This window comes from Mus caroli, unplaced genomic scaffold, assembly GCF_978045245.1.
Source record: "Mus caroli unplaced genomic scaffold, Mus_caroli_1 scaffold_17, whole genome shotgun sequence".
Classification (NCBI taxonomy): domain Eukaryota; kingdom Metazoa; phylum Chordata; class Mammalia; order Rodentia; family Muridae; genus Mus; species Mus caroli.
Genome location: NW_028227272.1, coordinates 35,066,857 through 35,086,593, shown reverse-complemented (window position 1 = coordinate 35,086,593; position 19,737 = coordinate 35,066,857). Strand labels below are relative to the sequence as shown.

The following is a 19,737-nucleotide window of genomic DNA, read 5'->3' as shown; positions in this document are numbered from 1 at the left end:
CCTGGCCTTGTGGTTTACTTTTGTTGAAAAGAGGCAATGTCCTTGGAATCCTATTGACCAAGCAAAATAAATAGCTTGGAACATTTTCTACTGCGGAAGAAGGCATCGTCACCAAATCTTCAGAGGCTTGTTCACTTTTGTACCTGTGCGTTTTCCTTAAGAGACCTCTCCTCCTGAATATATACCCTTACATGGAAGGAACTAGAGTCTCCTAGGGTAATAAATATAGTTTATTGATCATAAGCTGACTGCCATCACACCAGACATTACATATATTCAAGACAGAGAGAAGATAAAAGGGATATGCCAACAGTCTCAGCCTGCCCCCCCCCCCCGCCCCCCAGGATAGTACAAAGTCTGTCTCTCAGAAGCCTTCTAGGCAACCTCTAATGTTCCAAATGATGTTCTGGGGACACCTCTAGCTGTAAGGGAGGCTGACAGAGCAAATAAATGCTTAGTTCTTTTCTAGGCAAACAAGAAAGGAAAGGAGCAGGGAAAGAAGTCTAGGAGGCCCAAAAGTTTCTTTTTGCCTCCCATCTCCCAGGAAGAAGGTCCCCACCCCCTACCCCCACCTCCAACACACACCACCCCCACTCTTCCGGCATCCCAGACAATGAGCCTCTATTTCTTTTTTTTTTTTTTTTTTTTTTAAGATTTATTTATTATATGTAAGTACACTGTAGCTGTCTTCAGACACACCAGAAGAGGGAGTCAGATCTTGTTAAGGATGGTTGTGAGCCACCATGTGGTTGCTGGGATTTGAACTAAGGACCTTTTGAAGAGCAGTCGTGTGCTTTTACCTGCTGAGCCATCTCACCAGCCCCGAGCCTCTATTTCTAAGGGGCCTTCTTCAGCCCAGTTCCTACAACAACAAGATGCTGCAAAAGTTTCTCTGCTTGTGGTACAAAAGCTGCACCCAGCCACAGAGACTCTTGTAGATGCTCAAGCCCCCACTCCAGCCCCTCCCGCCCCCCACAATGCTTATATTTGGTCGAATGTTTTGTTGAGAATTAGTGAGCAGAAAGGAGACTGGAGTGCCTATGCATCCGGAAGTTGACTGTAACCTTCTATCAGTCAGCAGTGGAATGAATCATTAGTTTTCACTCCAGGAAGGGGGATCAGAATGGGGCTAGCCTCAGGGGGAAGAAGAGCAGGAGAGAAAACGAAAGCATCCAGTGGCTAGGTCATTAACATGATGGATGAGGGCCTGCAGCCCATCAGCTCAGAAAACAACCACTAGCACTTCCCCTGGGCTTAAGGGTTCCTTCTACTTCTGCTTCCACTCTCCTTTATTTGATTTTATCCTTTTTTTTTTTTTTTTTTTTTTTGGTTTTTTGAGACAGGGTTTCTCTGTGTAGCCCTGGCTGTCCTGGCACTCACTTTGTAGACCAGGCTGGCCTCGAACTCAGAAATCCGCCTGCCTCTTGATTTTATTCTTAACCTCTGCAATAGGAAATACATTAAAACTTCTCCCTTTCATAAAAAAGGAGAGTCTGTGGAAAGGGAAAGCTTACTATGTAGCCAAGGATGGCCTTATCTCCTGCCTCCATCTCCCAGGTATTGAGATTATAGGGGCACACGACCACACCTGGCTAGGAAAACCATTCCCTGTCATGAAGTAGACATTTTTCTATGAACCTGCAATCCCAAATTAGAAAGGGGGAAAAAAAAAAAAAGCTATTCTCTTGAAAGTTAGCCTGGGCTACACAGTAAGTTCCGAGGCTACGTATCGAGACATTTAAAAAGAAAAAAAAAAAGTCTTTTCTCTTAGACTAGTGAAAAAAAAAAAAAAACTATCTCAAGGACTGAAAAGACACAGAAGAGGGGTTGATCAAATTGGGGGCTGGGTGGGAAGTAGGGGTGAGGTCACCTCAAAAGACAGGCCCCACCATGGTGGTCCTCTTTGGCCTGACTGGGGAGCAGAACTGTCCTCTTCTAGGCACCGAGGAGGTGCAGAGGGGGCCCCAGCCCCTTCTTCTGACCACCCATCGTACCCCATGAAGGTCCCTGGCCAGCACTCCGAGCATACCTGGGGAATGAAGACACAGCAGTTCACAGTGGTTGTGCAAACGAAGATACCTCCGGATGTGAGTCCAAAGATCAGATTGGGCCAGGAGTGCAGGTATCTGGTGACCACAAAAAGCAGCCCAGCGGTGAGGAGCAGGAGGTTGACCCCGACCATGACGGTTAAGGACTGGTTCACTGGAGGAGAGCTGACATGGTTGGTCAGGCCAGCCAGGTAAGCACCATACAGCAGCAGCAGCCCCTGCAGGAGGAGCAGGGACCAGAGGCACAGAAAAGGGGGACCACAGGTCACAGCGGTACCACTGGGGCCAGTGTCCTCATCAGTAACACTGGGCTAATAATATCTTTATTTTTAATGATTTATTTATTTTATGTATATGGGCACACGGTAGCTGTACTGATAGTTGTGAGCCATCATGTGGTTGCTGGGAATGGAGGTTGCTCGCTCTGGTCAGCCCCACTTGCTCTGGCCTAAAGATTGATTTATTATTATATCTAATTACACTGTAGCTGTCTTCAGACACACCAGAAGAAGGCATCAGATCTCATTATGGATGGCTGTGAGCCACCATGTGGTTGCTGGGATTTGAATTCAGGACCTTCGGAAGAGCGGTCAGTGCTCTTAACCATCAGATACTGAGCCATCTCTCCAGCCCGGCTAATCATATCTGCCTAAAGATTTGCTGTGTGCTTCTGCTAAGATATGACCCAAGAAGCCAGGAGCTAGCTCCTTACACCTATGGCTTCTGAATAATGTCACTTCCTGTCCTTTACTGAGAATGGTTTATGAGAGGTTGGCAAACAAGACATCAGAAAATGCAACATTCTTTTGGGAGAAGGCACAGGGCGTTGTGTGTGTGGATCGGAGTCCCACAGACGGGACAGCCGAACTGGCTCCTGCTGGTGTGTGTGTGTGTGTGTGTAGGGGGTATGCTACATATCCATTATGGCTTGGCAGTGAGTGTGGCTGAATGGCACATGAGAACTGAAAGTGACCCTTGAGCTGCTTGTCCCATCCTGTGAAGCTGTACTAGGGCAGTGCCAGAGGGAGGGGACTTATTATTTGTTTTCCCAGGGTGCTCAAAGGCACCATCTGCTTGCCAGGCTCTGCACCTGCAAGACTGCGTGCATCTGCCTGGAAGGATGGACGCTGCTGTTTTCTGTTCGACACAAAGAACTCCATAGGCTGCCAGTGGCTCTGTGCAATGGGGGGTTTCTGGGAGATGAAAGATGGAAAAAGAGGAGAACAAAGGCAGGCTGGGACCCCAGCAACAGTGCGGGAGGCACAGGCAGCAGGCGCTATATGTGAACTGCTTTGTGACATTGCCCGCCTCTACCACAAGGAACTGGGCACCAGCTCTCTCCTCTCTTCACACACACAAACCTGCCCGGTCTCTATTAGGGAGAAAACAACATAGTATCAGACGGTGCTGCTTTCCCCCAGAGGCAGCTGCATGCATATAGAGATCAGAGCTTTTATCAGCAACACTCAGTATACACATACTGCACACACTAGCCTTTCTAATGTGCTCAAAGGACTACGCTGCAAACCATAGCTACCGAGGACATACACAGCCAGCCTGATGGGTGGCCTGGCATTCCACAGTGATGAGGTTGAGGCAGGAGCATTGCTATGAGTTTGAAGCCAGTTTGGGCTTCACAGTGAGACCTTGTGCCAGCCAGTCTTATGTGAACTTGACACAGGAACTAGAATTATCTGAAAGGAGGGAACCTCAGTTGAGAAAATGCCTCCATAAGATCCAGCTGTAGGGTATTTTCTTAATTAGTAATCAGTGGGGGAGGGTCCTGCCCATTGTGGGTGGGGCCATCCTTGGGCTGGTTGCCCTAAGTTCTATAAGAAAGCAGGCTGAGCAAGCTATGGGAAACAAGCCAGTAAGCAGCGCTTCTCCATGGCTTCTACATCAGCTCCTGCCTCCAGGTTCCTGTCCTGACTGACTTCAATCATGAACAGCAATATGAAAGTATAACAACAAATAGACCCTTTCCTCCCCAACCTGCTTTTTGGTTATGGTATTTTACCACTGTCTTAGAAACCCTAAGACAGACCCTGACTCAAAACAACTACAGCAAGTAACATCATGAGAGCAACATCACCACAGAGCAGTAGGCTTGGCTGATAGGGAGGGCGGAGGAAGGCAAGCCACACCCTGTTTATAACTGCAATGTGTAGATGCCGTTGGGTATGAGGTAAGGCTGAGAGCCAAGGGGTTTCCAGAGAATAAGGTAAGTCCGGCCAGGTGTCCTGTTGACTCTGAGATCACATGACCTGGTCAGCACCACCCGCAGGCAGGGGTGACTTTTGAAGCTTTGTGCTGTAGGGTAAGGAGTCAGTGTGACAGAGGTGTTTCTGTCACCCTGTGTTCCAGAGCGGGGTGCAGGGTCAAACCCAGTCACCTTGGGATCTTCTCTGAGTAGAAGGACACAGGAGGGGCCCATGGGGCCTGACTGATGCCACCGAACAGCGTTCCCTCGGCAACGGGATCGTTATTAGTTTTATCAAAGGTGAATAAAATTAATTCTGTGATTCTGAAAATGTTAAATATGATTTTAATAAAAATTTGATCTCATTAAAATTCTTGCTAGAAAGGAAAATGGGTGTGAAGAAAGCCACGGTACCCACCTCCCTTGCGTCAGCAAGGGTGGGGGTGGGGCTCAGTCCTACTCAAGAGCGTCTTGCTGGTAGGGGCCTGCAGAGGTTGGCTCAGTTAGTTTTCTGATGCTCAACAACTTGTTCTTCTTTATCCATATCACTGTAATAGCGGGGGGGGGGGGGGGGAGGTGCAGTGAGAACGTGCAGAAGGCAGTGGACGAAATGGAGGAAGGCTGGGTGCGGGCTGGGGCGGGGAGGTGCGCCCTACGCTCTGGGGAGCTAAGAACTGAGATGACCTGATGCTTCAGAATGGTCCAGGGCTAGAGACAGAACACGTATTCTGGAGCCATTAGTAAGGCCAGGAGTGGCTGGAAACTCTCATGTGTGAGTTCTAAGCAGCCGAGAACAGCTCTAAGAGGCTGTCATCCTTGTCTCTAGTTGAGAGGGTTATGCATCTGAGAGGATATTTAGATGAGGTTGAGGTTCAGCTAGGAAGGGGCCAGGGCAGAATTCGGGGTCATTCTGTAGCGTTTGGAAGTTTTTTAAAACCATTTTCAGGATACAAGTGAGTAGTGGCTGTTTGCTTCCTGGATTCTTCTTTTAAAACACAAAACAACAATAACAAAACCTCCCAAGCTAGTTACAATGGCCAGCCTGGCTTACACAGGCAATGAGACCAACTAAGGTTATATAGCAAGACTCTCAGAAAACAAACAGCCCCCCCCCACACACACACACACAACACCTACTCCCCAAACAGAAAAACAGACCATAATATGAGAGAAAATGAAGTCGCAGTGATTTGTGGGCAGACTGAATTCGAGCACCTGGGGGGCTGTAAATGGAACCCCTTTGAACCAGTAGAGAAACAAAAGGTTCACAGCTTTGGGACTTCTGCAGGAGCCCAGTTGGCTCTGAGTTCACTCTTCTGTTGTTCACCATTCATGAACACACCTCGTTAATTCCCTAATTCTCTTTCCAAACCCCTTTTGTTGGAAACAGATTGTAACCCGAGGAGGTGTAGTTACCAACCTTGCATCCCAAAACCAGGGCTATCCAGACATCGGAGTACCGTGAAGCACAGAAGTGTGTGTTGGTCAAAGAGCAGGAGACATCTCTCCCTGTCACCTGTGAGGGACATCCAGTCAGAACCAAAGGCATTCAAATTCCTGGGACCACACAGCAGAGCTCTGTGAACTTCCCTGGAGTGTGAACTCCTCCACACTCCAGTTTCCCTCTTTAGTATGTAAAAAAACGGAAATATGTAGGCGACTCTGTTAGAATCTAAAACAGGAGTGCCTGAGCAGGAGGGAAGGGAGAGAAAGGTGGGTGGCTAGCAGATGCTGGGGCGCTTTGGGACTTACTCCAGGGCTTGTGCTTTGTTACCACCGTGGTTTCAAAAAGCTCTGCAACAAAGTTACAGGTTTCAAAAAGCTCTGCAACAAAGTTACAGGAGTTTTTCAAACCAGGAATCATTATTAGCAAAGAGCCAAATCCTCCTTCACTGCCCCTTCTGGTATCTATTCCACTGCATTCCGTGGCCTGTTTAAATGAATTATTTCTCCTATTTCACCTGAGCCTAGTGAAAGAGGCAGGATTGTTACTTCTCTATCTGGAAAGGAGACTTAGAGCTGTTATGCAGCCTTCCTCGGGGGCATGGTGAATGGCAGCCTGGGAATTGAACTACAGTAGAATGGCCACCAAGGCAACCTCAGAGCACCTCCTTTGTCTCTCAACAGGAAGGGGAAGGCAACTCCCTAGAGCTGAAAGTTCTCTTCTGTGTCTGTGCAAGCAAAGAGAACTGTCAGGCAGATTCCCTGTGCACTGACATCTGGGGATGCCCCGGAGACGACTGGGGGCACAAGGATCATTGTGGGTGGCAGCACAGCTTTTATGCAAGGGTCAGACTGCTCGGAGCAGCCACTGCCCCTGACTTCTCTTTGGAACAGCTGCTCAGTAGGTGCTGCTGAGATGATGGCTCTGGGTATCACAGAAGCCAGCCAAGGTAAGGCATCAGATTGCTCAGGGATAGGCAGCCTCTCACCTTCATGCTGACACCAAGCATCTGGAGGCACTGGATGGGGTCAGTCAGCACCCATGTCACGAGCAGGATTACATCAGCCACTACTAGGGCTGCTACCAACCCCAGCAACTGCAGGTCTTTGATAATCTGCAAAACAGTCAAGGTCAAAATGTCATTTTGGATGCTGGCTGTATAGCACAGGTGCTAGAGTGTGCCCCGTGTGTGGAGGTATGAGTTGTAGCAACAGTCTTCTACAGGAGCCTCAAATGTTAACCATCAAAGGTGAAACACACACCACCACACTGACCCACCAAATTCACGCTTAGGATTGCAAGACTGAACGCTGCCTCTGTAAGTCAGTTGAGTTATTGTTACTGTTACCATTAAGGAGTTCCCCTTGTTTAGCCTTTCTGGCTTTTTTAATTTGTTTTTTGTCGTGTTTTGTTTTTCAAGACAAAGCTTCTCTGTGTAGCCCTGGCTGTCCTGGAACTAGCTCTGTAGACTAGGCTGGACTCAATCCACCTGCCTCTGTCTCTGAATGCTGGGATTAAAAGCATTTGCCACCACTGCCTGGCTTGTTTAATGGTTTGGTACTCTACCCTTCCTGGCAAAGGTCTTATAAAGGAAGTTCACTTTTATTTCTGTGAGCATATGACGAAGTATAGAGGTTTTAGCACCAGGCTTAGCTATTAACTCAGAAATGGGATTGACAGATGGAGAGATTATTAATATTTTCTCTACAATTTGACTGATATGAAGAAAATGTTCTTTTAATGGCAGTCTTAAATTGATTATGAGAATTTAGTAAAAGATGTATAAGACTGTGGCAACAAAAGAGGGAGGGATGAACAAAGGATTCATGGATGGGGCAGTAATGTAGATTCCTGTTTGCCTCTCCCTCTCCAACTTTTATTTTATTAAAGGGTTTTCATACAATATATTTTAATCATATCCTTTCCCCTCCCCAAGTCCTCCCAGATCCTCCCTACCTATTAACAGAGAGGCCGAACCTACTCCACCTTGGGATGGGCCTCCATCTTAAGAAAAACTTGACCTATAGCTGAACCCAGGCTGCACCCAAGTACCAGGAAGGACTCCATGGCTTGTCCCATACCCCAGAGTTACTCCTTAGCTACTTCCTAGCAACAGTCAATCAAAGATCAGTCTGATTGTTTCAGATGTACTCCAGGACTGTTTGTGGTTGTTCATAGTTTTGCTTCAGAGGACATACCTGCTGGCTTACAGTATTCACACAATAAGATGCTCGCCAGGCTGAAACCCCCTTGCTTGCTTGACATTTCCTATAAAGCCCTGTCCTGCTTACAGCTCTGGGCTTCACCCTCCCATTCTGCTGCTTTAGAAATGATGGTGTAGCTGGGTGGTGGTAGCACACACCTTTAATCCCAGCACTTGGGAGGCAGAGACAGGCGGATTTCTGAGTTCGAGGCCAGCCTGGTCTACAAAGTGAGTTCCAGGACAGCCAAGGCTATACAGAGAAAAAACGAAAACAAAACAAAAATCAGAAGTGGTGATGTGGCCCAAGGTTGAGCTTGAATAAAGACCCTGGTGGGATTGCATCGGAGTCGGCCCCTTGGTGGTCTTTTGAAGTTCACAAACACTTCCTGGCACAACACAACCTTATGTCTTTTCTTGAAAACAAAACAAAACTGAAAAAGAAAACCAAAACAAATTTAAGATGAAAACAAAGGCAGAAGGTGCCACATGCCTTTAGCACCAGCACTGACAGATCTCTGAGTTCAAGCCCTATCTGGTTTATACAGAGATTTCTGGAGTAGTCAGGGCTACACAGAGAAACCCTGTCTTGGGAAAATGGAAACAATACCACTCTCCCCACCCCCCAAAAAGCCCCTTGATAAGTCAAAATGCAAAATAAAAACAAGAAAAGTGTAAACAATTACATGGAGATCATTTTGTGTTGGCCTGTCCAGGAGTGTGGTTGATACACCCAGTGACACTCTATTCAAACAAACAAACAAACAAACAAACAAACAAACAAACAAACCTGATTGTCCCTTTCCCAGCAGGTATCAGCTGCAAATAGCTTCTTGGTTGGGGCAGGATCCCTGACTCTGTGTCCCCTTCTCTGTGCTAGTACCCTGTCTGCCTTGAACTGCATAGTCTTTGTAAGTTCCTATGTGTAACTGTCCCATGGTGTCTGGAAGACACTGTTTCCTTTGTAAGAAGGAAAAGAGCCCACCTGGGGCTCTTACATCAGTCTGCCTCCTGAGCCCCCAGGGGAGGGATTTTATACAAACAACCCATTTGGCTTAAGTTCTCCAAGGTCTCTGACTTTCTGCATGGTCCAGGGGTCTCTATGCCCATTCCAATTTACTGCAAGAGGAAGCTTGTTTAGTGAGAGCTGAGCAATACTCTGGTCAATGGGTATAGTGACATGCCACTAGGAACTATTTTATCACTATCTTCTTTTAGCAGAATAATAGCAGTAGGCCCATGACTCAGTTAGTCTCTGGTTCTCGGCCATCTCAGCAGTATCAGGTACGGATTGCATCTCATGGAGTTGGCCTTAAATCCAAGGGGAAAGCAGTTGGTTACCTGTAATATCTGTGCCACTACAGCACGCGTCCATCTTGCAGGCCAGTCTGTTGGAGGCCACAGGATTTGCAGCCTGGCGATACTGATGCTGACTTTGCTTCTCTGGTGGCATGCAAAGTACCCTCCAGCAGTGTGAGCACTAGTCACTAGCAGGGGACCTTCTAGTTGTGCACCAAGCTTGGTTTTCTTCATGTGTAATGACATGAATAAGTTGAATCTTCAGCAACTTCAGGGACTTACTATCAGGTTATGGAGAACAACCAGCAGTCTTGGCAACACAGCCTGTGATTTAGGGGGTGGTAGCATTCTATGGGACTCCCTTGACCAATAATGTAACAATACGCAACCCATTCTTGGAACTGGAGGTTTTACCTGGTAACATAAGATGTCTTGTGGGACACTGTCTCCCCATTATATGGTGACTCCATTTAACAGCCATATATATGTATGGAAGTTAAATATATATTAGACAGCTTCTATACTAGTAGATTTCCACATGGCTCTTCAAAAGGCCTTTAGTGCTTCCGTGTTAGTTGTCTCTCCCTCTATTTCTTCCTTGCACTGATTTCCCATCTTCTTCCCCATTAAATCCTCCTTAGTCCTATCCCTCATTTTGATTTATTGGGGCGGGGGGCGGGGGTGACAGGATCTCACTAGTTCTGGCTGTCCTAGAACTCACTATGTAGACAAGGCAGGCCTCCAAGTCACAGAGATATGCATGCCTCTGTCTCCCAAGTGCTGAGATTAAAGGCATGTGAATCACATCTGGCTTCTAGTTTCTTTTTATATCTCCATAAGTCTATACTCTATTTCCCCTTCTTTAGAAGATCCCCTCCTTCCTGGTCCCTCAGTAGCTGCCCAGCCTCTGTGGTTATACCAGAACACATATACCTAAAACTTAAAAGCCAACATCAACACATAAGAGAAACCATGCAATGTTTGTCTTTTTGTGTCTGGGTCACCTCACTCAGGATTTTGTTCTAGCTCCATCTACTGACTTGTGAATCCCATTTTTCTTAACAGCTGGCTAACATCCCACTGGGTAAATGTACAACACTTCATTGTTCATTCATCACTGATGGACATCTAGGCTGTTTCCAATTTCTGGCTCTTATGAATAGAGCAGCAGTGAGCACGGATGAGCAAGGTCTCTTTGGTAAGATGTACAGTCTTTTGATTCATGCCCAAGAGTGGAATAGCTGGATCTTGTGGTAGCTCCATTTTCAGCTTTTGAGGAACCCCCACACTGATTTCATAGTGGTTGAACCAGTTTGCACTCCCACCAGCAATGAATAAGTGTTCCTCTTTCCCCCTATCCTTGCCAGTAGTGCTGCCATTTGTTTTGGTTAATGTTGGCCATTCTTACTAGGGCAAGATGAAATCTCTAAGTACTTTTAATTTGAATTACCCTGACAGCTAAGGATGTTGAACACTTGTTGAAGTGTTTACAAGCCATTTTTGTTTTATCTTTTGTGAAATTGAGTTATTTGTTTTTTTGTTTTTTTGTTGTTGTTTTTTTGTTTTTTTTTTTTAAGATTTATTTTATATGTAAGTACACTGTAGCTGTCTTCAGACATCCCAGAAGAGGGCATCAGATCTCATTATGGATGGTTGTGATGTGGTGGGATTTGAACTCATGACCTTCGGAAGAGCAGTCAGTGCTCTTAACCACTGAGCCATTTCTCCAGCTCCAGTTATTTGTTTTGATACTCATTTTTATATAGTTCTTTATATACTCTAGATAACTAACTCTTATCAGATGTATAATTGCTAAATTACATCTAACGTAATTAGTTATACATTAGTTATATTATGTAGGCTTCTGCTTTATCCAAATGATGGTGTTCTTTGCTGTACAAAGGTTTTTTAAGCTTCATGAAATCCTATTTATTAACTGTTGATCTTAATGCCTATGGCATCAGTGTCTTGTTCAGAAAATCCTTTCCTGTGCCAAGGAGTTCAAGACTATTTCCTTTCTCTTTTTCCTTTTTTTGGTTTTTCCAGACAGGGTTTCTCTGTATAGCCCTGGCTGTCCTGGAACTCGTTCTGTAGACCAGGCTGGCCTCAAACTCAGAGATCCACCTGCCTGTCTCCTGAGTGCCAGGATTGCCTGTTTCCTACTTTCTCTTTACCAGATTCAGGGTATTTGGTCTTACAATGAGGTTCTTGATCCATTTGGAGTTAAGTTTTGGACAGGGTGATGGATATGGTAGATTCATGTTCTTGACAACCACCAAAGGAAAGAAGCAAGGCAGTTAGAACCCATGGTGTTTACGAGAGCAAGATAAACCCATTGCTTAATCAAATTGCGCACACAAGAAACTACTACTGCTGGGCGTGGTGGCGTATGCCTTTAATCCCAGCACTCGGGAGGCAGAGGCAGGCAGATTTCTGAGTTTGAGGCCAGCCTGGTCTACAGAGTGAGTTCCAGGACAGCCAGGGCTACACAGAGAAACCCTGCCTTGAAAACAAACAAATAAACAAACAAAAACAGCAACAAACAAACAAACAAACAAACAAAAATGTGTACAGAAGATTGAGAACATTGAAAAGGGAGACTACACAGGAAAATATGTGATTTAGTCTTATTAAATACTGTCAGAAGTTAATTGTTTGGTGAAATCATGACAACTGAACGGGATTTATAGCATATATAAAAACGAAAGTGGTTTTACAACCACACTGAAAGCATTCCAGACACTGAAGGGGAAGAAACAGGTCCCAACTCATGCCACCAGGTCAAGATCACCCTGATACCCAAGTTACATAAATATACGATAGGAAAGGAAAACTACAAAGCCATAGCCACTAGAAGCACGAGTGCACAAATCCAAACAAAATTGTTATAAAAAGGAATTAAACCAAATACCATGAGTGTAACACAGCAGGAGCCACCCAGGCATATCTCAGGAATCTTACAGTCATTCGACACAATTCACCATATAAGTAGACCAAGCAAGAAAATAATGCAATACTTTCAATAGACACAGAAATTTTTTAAACAAAACTCCACACCAATATGATAAAAATTCTCAGGACCCTAATAAAACAGAACCTTTTGCAACTGAAAAACAGGTCCTGTGAAAGTGCAGCTGAATTCATGCTTCTGTTTGTTCTTTAAAATGCTTTTATTGATATACATTAGATATGCATGATAATGCATAATGCAATTCACTATGGCTTTTTCCTATAAATTTATACGTATATCCATATGCATCTATCTGTTTATATCTATCTATATCTATCTATCTATCCATCCATCTATCTATCTATGATTACAAGGATAAACCACAGCACCCAATCCATGCTTAGCAGAGAAGAGTTCAGCAGCTCCCCCACAAGTCAACAATAATTGAAGGGGCTAGGAATGTGCCTCAGCCTTGAGAACACTGGCAGAGGTTCAATTCCCAGCATCCAGATTGGAGGCTCACAAGCATCTCTAACTCTAGTTCTAGGGGATCTGATGCCCTCTTCTGACCTCCTTGAGCAGTGCATGCACATGGTGCACAGTTGTGCGTGTGAGCACAACACAGGTATTTATATAAAAATGAGAGCCTTCTGGTCTAAGCCTGTGCCCTGAGCAGACCTTAGGAGCTGGCTTTGCACCCAGATCCACAACACCCAGAGGAAGCTCTAACACACCCAGGATCACAAGATCACAGGACCATGGAGGAAGCGCCACTCCCAGGAGATTGGACACACCCAGGAGCACTGGAGCTCTGACATACTCAAGATCACAGCTGAGGCCACAACATCTTTCCCAACACCCAAAGTAACTGGGACCCCAACAGGAACCAAGGAAACACAAACCCCTGCCCAACCAGAGGCACAGGTTCTTTCCAGCTTACATCTGTGCCTGGAGCAAATCCAGGGCTCTGGTTCCCCACACAACCCTGCAACACCCAGAGAAAGCTTGACTCCCAGGAGCTCAGACACACCCAGGATCTCAAAATCACAGGATCACAGAAATGGCTGAACTCTGAAGAATTCTGAAAACAACCAGGATCACAGGAGGGACAGGCTGCAGTCAGAGATAGCAAGGGCAATTAGCATTAAAGATAACCAGATGGGGAGAGGCAAGCACAAGAAAGCAACAGAAACCAAGGCTATTTGGCATCATCAGAACCCAGTTCTCCCACTACAGCAAGTTCTGAATATCCCAACACACCAGAAAAGCAAGATTCAGATTTAGAAATCACATCTCATGATGATGTTAGAGGACTTAAGAAGGACATAAATACAGGAGAACACAGGCAAACAGGTAGAAGCCCTTAAAGAGGAAACACAAAAAATCCCTTAAAGAATTACAGGAAAACACAACAAAAAGGTGAAGGAATTGAACAAAACCAACCAGGATCTAAACATGGAAATAGAAATAATAAAAAAATCATAAAGGGAGACAACCATAAAGATAGAAAACCTAAAAAAGAGATCAGGAGTCACAGATGCAAGCATCACCAACAGAATACAAGAGATAGAAGAGAGAATCTCAGGTGCAGAAGATATCCTAGAAAACATTGAAACAACAGTCAAAGAAAATGCAAAATGCAAAAAGCTCCTAACCCAAAACATCCAGGAAATCCAGGACACAATGAGAAAAACAAACCTAAGGATAATAGGTATAGAAGAGAGTGAAGATTTGCAACTTAAAGGGCCAGTAAATATCTTCAACAAAATTATAAAAGAAAACTTCCCTAACTTAAAGAAAGTGATGCCCATAAATATACAAGAAACCTACAAAACTCCAAATAGACTAGATCAGAAAATAAATTCCTCCCATTATATAATAATCAAAACACAAAATGCACAAAACAAAGAATATTAAAAGCAGTAAGGGAAAAAAGTCAAGTAACATGTAAAGGGAGACCTATCAGAATTACACCAGACTTCTCACCAGAGACTATGAAAGCCATGGAAGATGTCATACAGACCCTAAGAGAACACAAATGCCAGCTCAGGCTACTATACCCAGCAAAACTCTCAATTGGAACTCTCATTCTCCATAGATGGAGAAACCAAAGTATTCCATGACAAAACCAAATTCACACAATATCTTTCAATGAATCCAGCCCTTCAAAGGATAATAAAGGGAAAACTCCAACACAAGGAGGGAAACTACACCCTAGAAAAAGCAAGAAAGTAATCTTTCAACAAACCCCAAAGAAGATAGTCACACAAACATAATTCCACCTCTAACAACAAAAATAGCAGGAAGCAACAATCACTTTTCCTTAATATCTCTTAACATCAATGGACTCGATTCCCCAATAAAAAGACATAGACTAACAGACTAGATACATAAACAGGACTCAGCATTTTGCTGCATACAGGAAATGTACCTCAGTGACAAAGACAGACACTACCAGTAAAAGGTTGAAAAAATATTTTCCAAGCAAATGGTCCCAGGAAACATACGTTTAAAATTTGTTTTTTTTTTTCTAAAGATTTATTTTTAGCTTTAAATTCTGTGCATCTGTGTGCAGGTATGTGCAGATATCCAACATGGGTGTTGCTCACCAACTCTGTTAAGTGCTGAGCTATCTCTCCATCCCACAATTCCATTTATGTGAAACTCTGAAAAGTGAAAACTTATCTTTAACTTTAGAAAGCAAAACAGTGGTGTTCTTGGAATAGGGAGAGTCTGTTGAGATGGGAGGGGTAGCAGGGAGGGTCTGAAGTGAGGGGAGGGGCAGCAGAGGATGTTGAGCATCTGCGGATGCTGGAGTTTGTTAGTTTTCATGTTTCATGAGTGTATACGTGGGTTAATATCACACTTCCTCTTCTTTGTTTTGTTTTTCTTCAGGAAAGAGCTCAAATGTACTCCTCACTACCACAAATTATGAAGTCAAATTTACTCAGGGGTCAGCACACCCCAAATGCACAGGGTAAGCCTTACCCTGGGAAAACCTTCTTCCTGATATTGCTGTCTCCCCTGCCAAGTATCATACTTTTTGTGTTGTTGAGTTTTGGTTCTCTAGACAGGGTTTTCTCTGGGTATCCCTGGCTGTCCTGGAACTCACTCTGTAGACCAGGCTGGCCTCGACCTCCTAGATCCACCTGCCTCTGCCTCCCAAGTGCTGAGATTAAAGGTGTGCGTCGCCACACCTGTTCATGTTGCACTTTTAATATGTGGGTTTATGTGTCAGTTATGCCTCCAAAAAAGAGCTATTTTTGGAAAAGATATTTACAAGGATAAAATCTGTCCTTTTAGCCAGCTTTCTACATCTGTGTGGTTACTCACAGCTGAACTTTCACTAAATATTCATCATGATTCAATACTCTTTGGTTCTTAAAATCCTGTAATTACAGAGAAGCAGTCTGACAGAATCATGTATGAGGTCTGAACAGTCATACCAAGGAGTTTGATACCATGGAGGAGCATGGTTATAATAAATGCTGATGTCAGGGGCATGCAGGTGACCTGACGGCTGCATGGATTCCAGAGTCAGTTCTGCCCACGGAGTCCATCTTCTCGCTGGCTGCTTAGCTATGCCCCTCTCAGTGCAGAGTATTGTGTGTGTGGGAAAGACCTGAACTCTAGGGAGGGGAATAACTGTGCTTCTTGCTACAGCTTCTTTGCATTTACTCTTTCGCTTGCAGCTTCCGGTCTTTGCCAAGAGCCAGTCTCTCTGGGCATCTTGTTTTCCCTCCCACTATGCCAGGTATTGGGCAGCTCACAGGTTCCCATGAAGCCTCGGAGTTTGTGTACCTAAACAGTCCGTGTTGAAAGACCTAGCTCCTGGTAGCACTCACTCTTAGCCACCGTGTAAGTCTGGGGCTTTATGAAGCCACATCACTTTAAGGATTGAACCAAAGGGCAAGAATCTCAGGCAGACTACAGTCATCTCGGAGATCTGTATTCATTTCCTCAGCTCCGAGCCACTGTGGAGCTCCTGGTGCGACCCAGCATCCTGTATTAGCTGCCAACTTACCACTCTCTTGTCCGGTACTCTCTGGGTAAACACTTTGTAGAGTCGCCAGCTCTTTCCCAGGATAGGGCCAAACACCAAGGATGTCCCAATGCACAGCAAGGACAGTCGTATCTGTGGGTGAAAGAAGGCAGAAGCAAGAGTCACTAGTGGAACCTTCATCTGTCTGCAGTGTCTCAGGCCCACAGAGGACATGGGGCAGCAAGTGGGACTCAGGGAATATGTCCATAACCTGGATACAGAACTAACAATCTCGGAAAGAGCTGTGAGCAGGAAACATTATCGAAGTTCAACATGGTGTCCAAAACAAAATCCCACAATGTCTCCTACCTGAATGAGAGCTTCTACTGAACTCCCCACAAGAGCATCTTGAATCCCAAAAAGGTAAGCGCTGATGTAGGCCAGACAACTGCCCAGCAAGGTCACAACATTCAGATTGGGGCTGGACATCTTCACAATCCTAGGTGGAAATAGAAAGAATGACAATAGCCGAGCTGCTGTGCGCCCCTGTTGAAGACTTGCCAGAGTAATAATTCTTTCCTGGGAGAATCCCCACTGCAGCCCTGGAACCAGGAGTCACTGGGAAGAGACTGTTTGCTGCTCTCTGAAAAACTTATGGTGTATTTATATTCATTTAAAATAACTAACTCCAGGGCAGGCGGTGGTGGTGCACGCCTTTGATGCCAGCACTCAGGAGTCAGAGGCAAGTGGATTTCTAAGAGTTCGAGGCCAGCCTGGTGTACAGAGTAAGTTCCAGGACTGCCAAGGCTACATAGAGAAACCCTGTCTTGAAAAGCCAAAATAACATAATATAACTAATTCCTGCTTTGTTTTATACTATTTTGGCTTTTTTGAGATGAGGCCTAATGTAGCCCAGGCTGGCCTTGAACTGCTGACCCTCTTGCCTTTACCACCCCTGCGTATTTGAGATTTGATTTGTATCTGTGTGTTGGGATTTGAGACATGTGTCATCATGGCTAATTTACAAAAAGAAAGACTTAAGCATTTTATTTTATGTATATGAATGTTTTGCCCACATGTGTATCACATGTTCGCTTAGAGCCCGTGGAGGATGAAAGAAGGTGTTGGATTCCTTAAAACTGGAGCTACAGACATGTGAGATGACAATGTGGGTGCTGGAAACTGAGCCCCGGTCCTCTGCAAGAGCAGCAAGTGATCTTACTGCTGAGCCATCTCTCCAGCCCCACTGGCTTTTATTTATTTTTATTTTTGAACCCAAACTCTTGTACCTCTTGCTTATATAACCATGGACACCCAGGTGACACCAGAGAAGAGAGGCAGTGAACTTTAGGGCTGATAAGGGACAAGTCAGCGTATGTAAGTGTCATGTCAGTGCAGGTACATGGGAGCGGGGATAGGGTGGAGCTTGCAGAATTGAGCTGTAAGGGAAGCTGCTATCAGGAAAGAGGCTGGGAGTCTTCACATACACCATTTATTAGACATAAAAAAATTCCTTTTCTTTCCTTGTTTGACTGAAAAGAGGATGCAGAGGTCCAAAGCAAGGGACGAAGGCAGCATCTTTCCCAGGAAGAGAGCAAAATGAAGTTAGCGGGCAGCAGAAGACTAGAGGGGAATGTGGCTAACTGGCCTCTCAGACAGACTCTGGGCACCAGCATAGGTTCAGGATACAAATCATTTAACCAAAAGGCGAGGTAAATGAGACTTTCTCTGTGGCATCACCAGTAGGTTAGCTTCTGCATACCAGAAGCCCTTTTCCATTTGCCTCTCACAGACTCCTACACAGAAGCCATGACTATCTTGACAGCGCACTGGCCAGGGCCTCATAGACACACATCTCTGACTACATGGCTGACGGGTAGGTCTGCGGCTCTGCTCTTCACTGCATCTACTTGATTTGGACACTGCAACTCCGTCCTGTTTGCATGATCCAGTATTGCACGAATCCTGATTTGGAATTCCTCCCCTTTCTGACTTAGTGAAGAGGAGCCCAGTTTAGTGATTTTGAAAAAAAACAAAAAAAAACATTTTTCTAGTGTTCACATCGCAAGCACTGGTGCGAACCCACTGTTCACATAAATGTGCTATGGACCCAGATGTGTATTTTTTGGTATTTTTCTTGAGAAGTTTTACTGACAATATCGCCATAAACACTGAATAGGAGATGATGAGCCCGCTTTGTTTGGCTGATTGAACACCTGGGCAGGCACTATGATGCCAATCAGCTCCGATCCAGCAGGTGAATGGCTTGTCTGGGGATTGCCTTTGCCCTGTTGGGAGGCATTCAACCACCAAGTCATCTTACTTTTCTATTGAACTAAATGGTGAATTCTACAAAACTGTACAGTTTTCATTCACCCACAAACACTAATTAGTTTTCACAAAGCCAGGAGATTTAAATAATTATAGTGATAAGACTTGCGTTCCAAGTATGAAGAGTTAAAAGTCTAGACTGGATGACTTTTTTTTTTTAATAAAGATTATATAACAATCTCTCCTTTTAAAAGGATTATGTAATGATCTCACTTTTATCTTCCTCTTCATTATTGCCTGGAAATGGGAGGCAAGGGCTTTTCTCAATTTACTTTTTCAATTTGTTTGAGTCCAGTAAAGACTCAGTTCATGTAAATAAACATCCCCAGAACTTGTTTAATCCTGCATGGTCACTCCAGGACTCCGACGCCTGTGACAGCCTCCAACTCTCACGTGGGCCTCTGAGCTAGGGGACTTGGAGTTACTGAATTTGGAAGCATGGTTCAAGGTTGGGGAGCAGGGGAGGGTACATCTTGATCACCTACAGCTACACGAGAAGGAAACTTCCCTTACAGCGTCATGGGACATGCCTTATAAGATCCCTCTTGAGTTGATGTGAATGCTAGCTAGCATGGAGTAGTTTTGTTCTGTTTCATTTAACCTGTGTGGGTGTTTGGTCTGCGTGTATGTCTGTGCACCAGTTGCCTGCCTGATGCCCTCAGAAGGCAGAAGCAGATGTTAGATTCCCTGGAGCTGGAGTGGTAGATGCTGTGACCCATGTGCTCACTAGGAATTGAACTTGGAGCTTCTGGAATGGCAGGGAGTAGCCCCTGGTCTTGATCACTGAGCTATCTCTCCAGCCCTGCCCCTGAGCTTTGATACACCTAAAAACAAATACAGGGTCATTCGCAGCTCTGCTGTGAAACAATAAAGATTCCGACCTCGAGAACTTGTTGAATTTCTCCTTCAGTCCGCCGCTTTTGATATTTGTTATAATGGGGTTATAGACCTATGTAATGCAAAAGTCCAACTTTATCATATTGCATGGTCGTGGTGCCACAGGTCTGATCTGTTTGCTGTTTTGCCCATTTCTAATGTTCGAGTTAAATGATCCAAATTCTGCACACCTCAAACTAATACTAGTGCGACCATTTGTGCTTCAACTGTGCATTGCCTTGCGTCTTTATCCCACTCAAGCCTCCTTCGAGGACCACCCAGAGAGATCAATGACCTTTCAACATCCCAAGCTCAAAATCCTTTAGTCACAATGATTTCATCCTACTTCACCTCAGGTTCTCTGAATCCTGTGTCTTGTCATTTGAAATAGATCCACTTCCAGAAAC

General features: G+C 44.9%; 1 protein-coding gene and 1 long non-coding RNA gene across 4 annotated transcripts in view; one reads left to right on the top strand and one right to left on the bottom strand.

The window, feature by feature from the left end:
• The window catches only part of Gpr156 (G protein-coupled receptor 156), a 66,573-nt gene that overhangs the window by 11,840 nt on the left and 34,996 nt on the right, over window positions 1–19,737 (bottom strand). The window contains exons 3-7 of one of the 2 annotated variants that reach the window (XM_021185045.2): window positions 16,493–16,622; window positions 16,166–16,276; window positions 6,681–6,806; window positions 5,669–5,764; window positions 2,030–2,266 (exon numbers count right to left, since the gene is read on the bottom strand). In XM_021185045.2, the coding sequence (XP_021040704.1) occupies window positions 2,030–2,266; window positions 5,669–5,764; window positions 6,681–6,806; window positions 16,166–16,276; window positions 16,493–16,622 (700 nt within the window). The remainder of the gene's footprint in view (window positions 1–2,029; window positions 2,267–5,668; window positions 5,765–6,680; window positions 6,807–16,165; window positions 16,277–16,492; window positions 16,623–19,737) is intronic. The other variant, XM_021185046.2, reaches the window with a different exon arrangement.
• Window positions 2,158–19,343, top strand: LOC147000639 (uncharacterized). Of its 2 annotated transcripts, none has more exons than XR_015045718.1 (4): window positions 2,158–2,239; window positions 10,257–10,389; window positions 15,037–15,118; window positions 17,916–19,343. It is a non-coding gene; the product is annotated as an uncharacterized LOC147000639 (long non-coding RNA). The 2 variants fall into 2 exon arrangements; XR_015045719.1 differs by having other exon boundaries at window positions 15,037–16,546.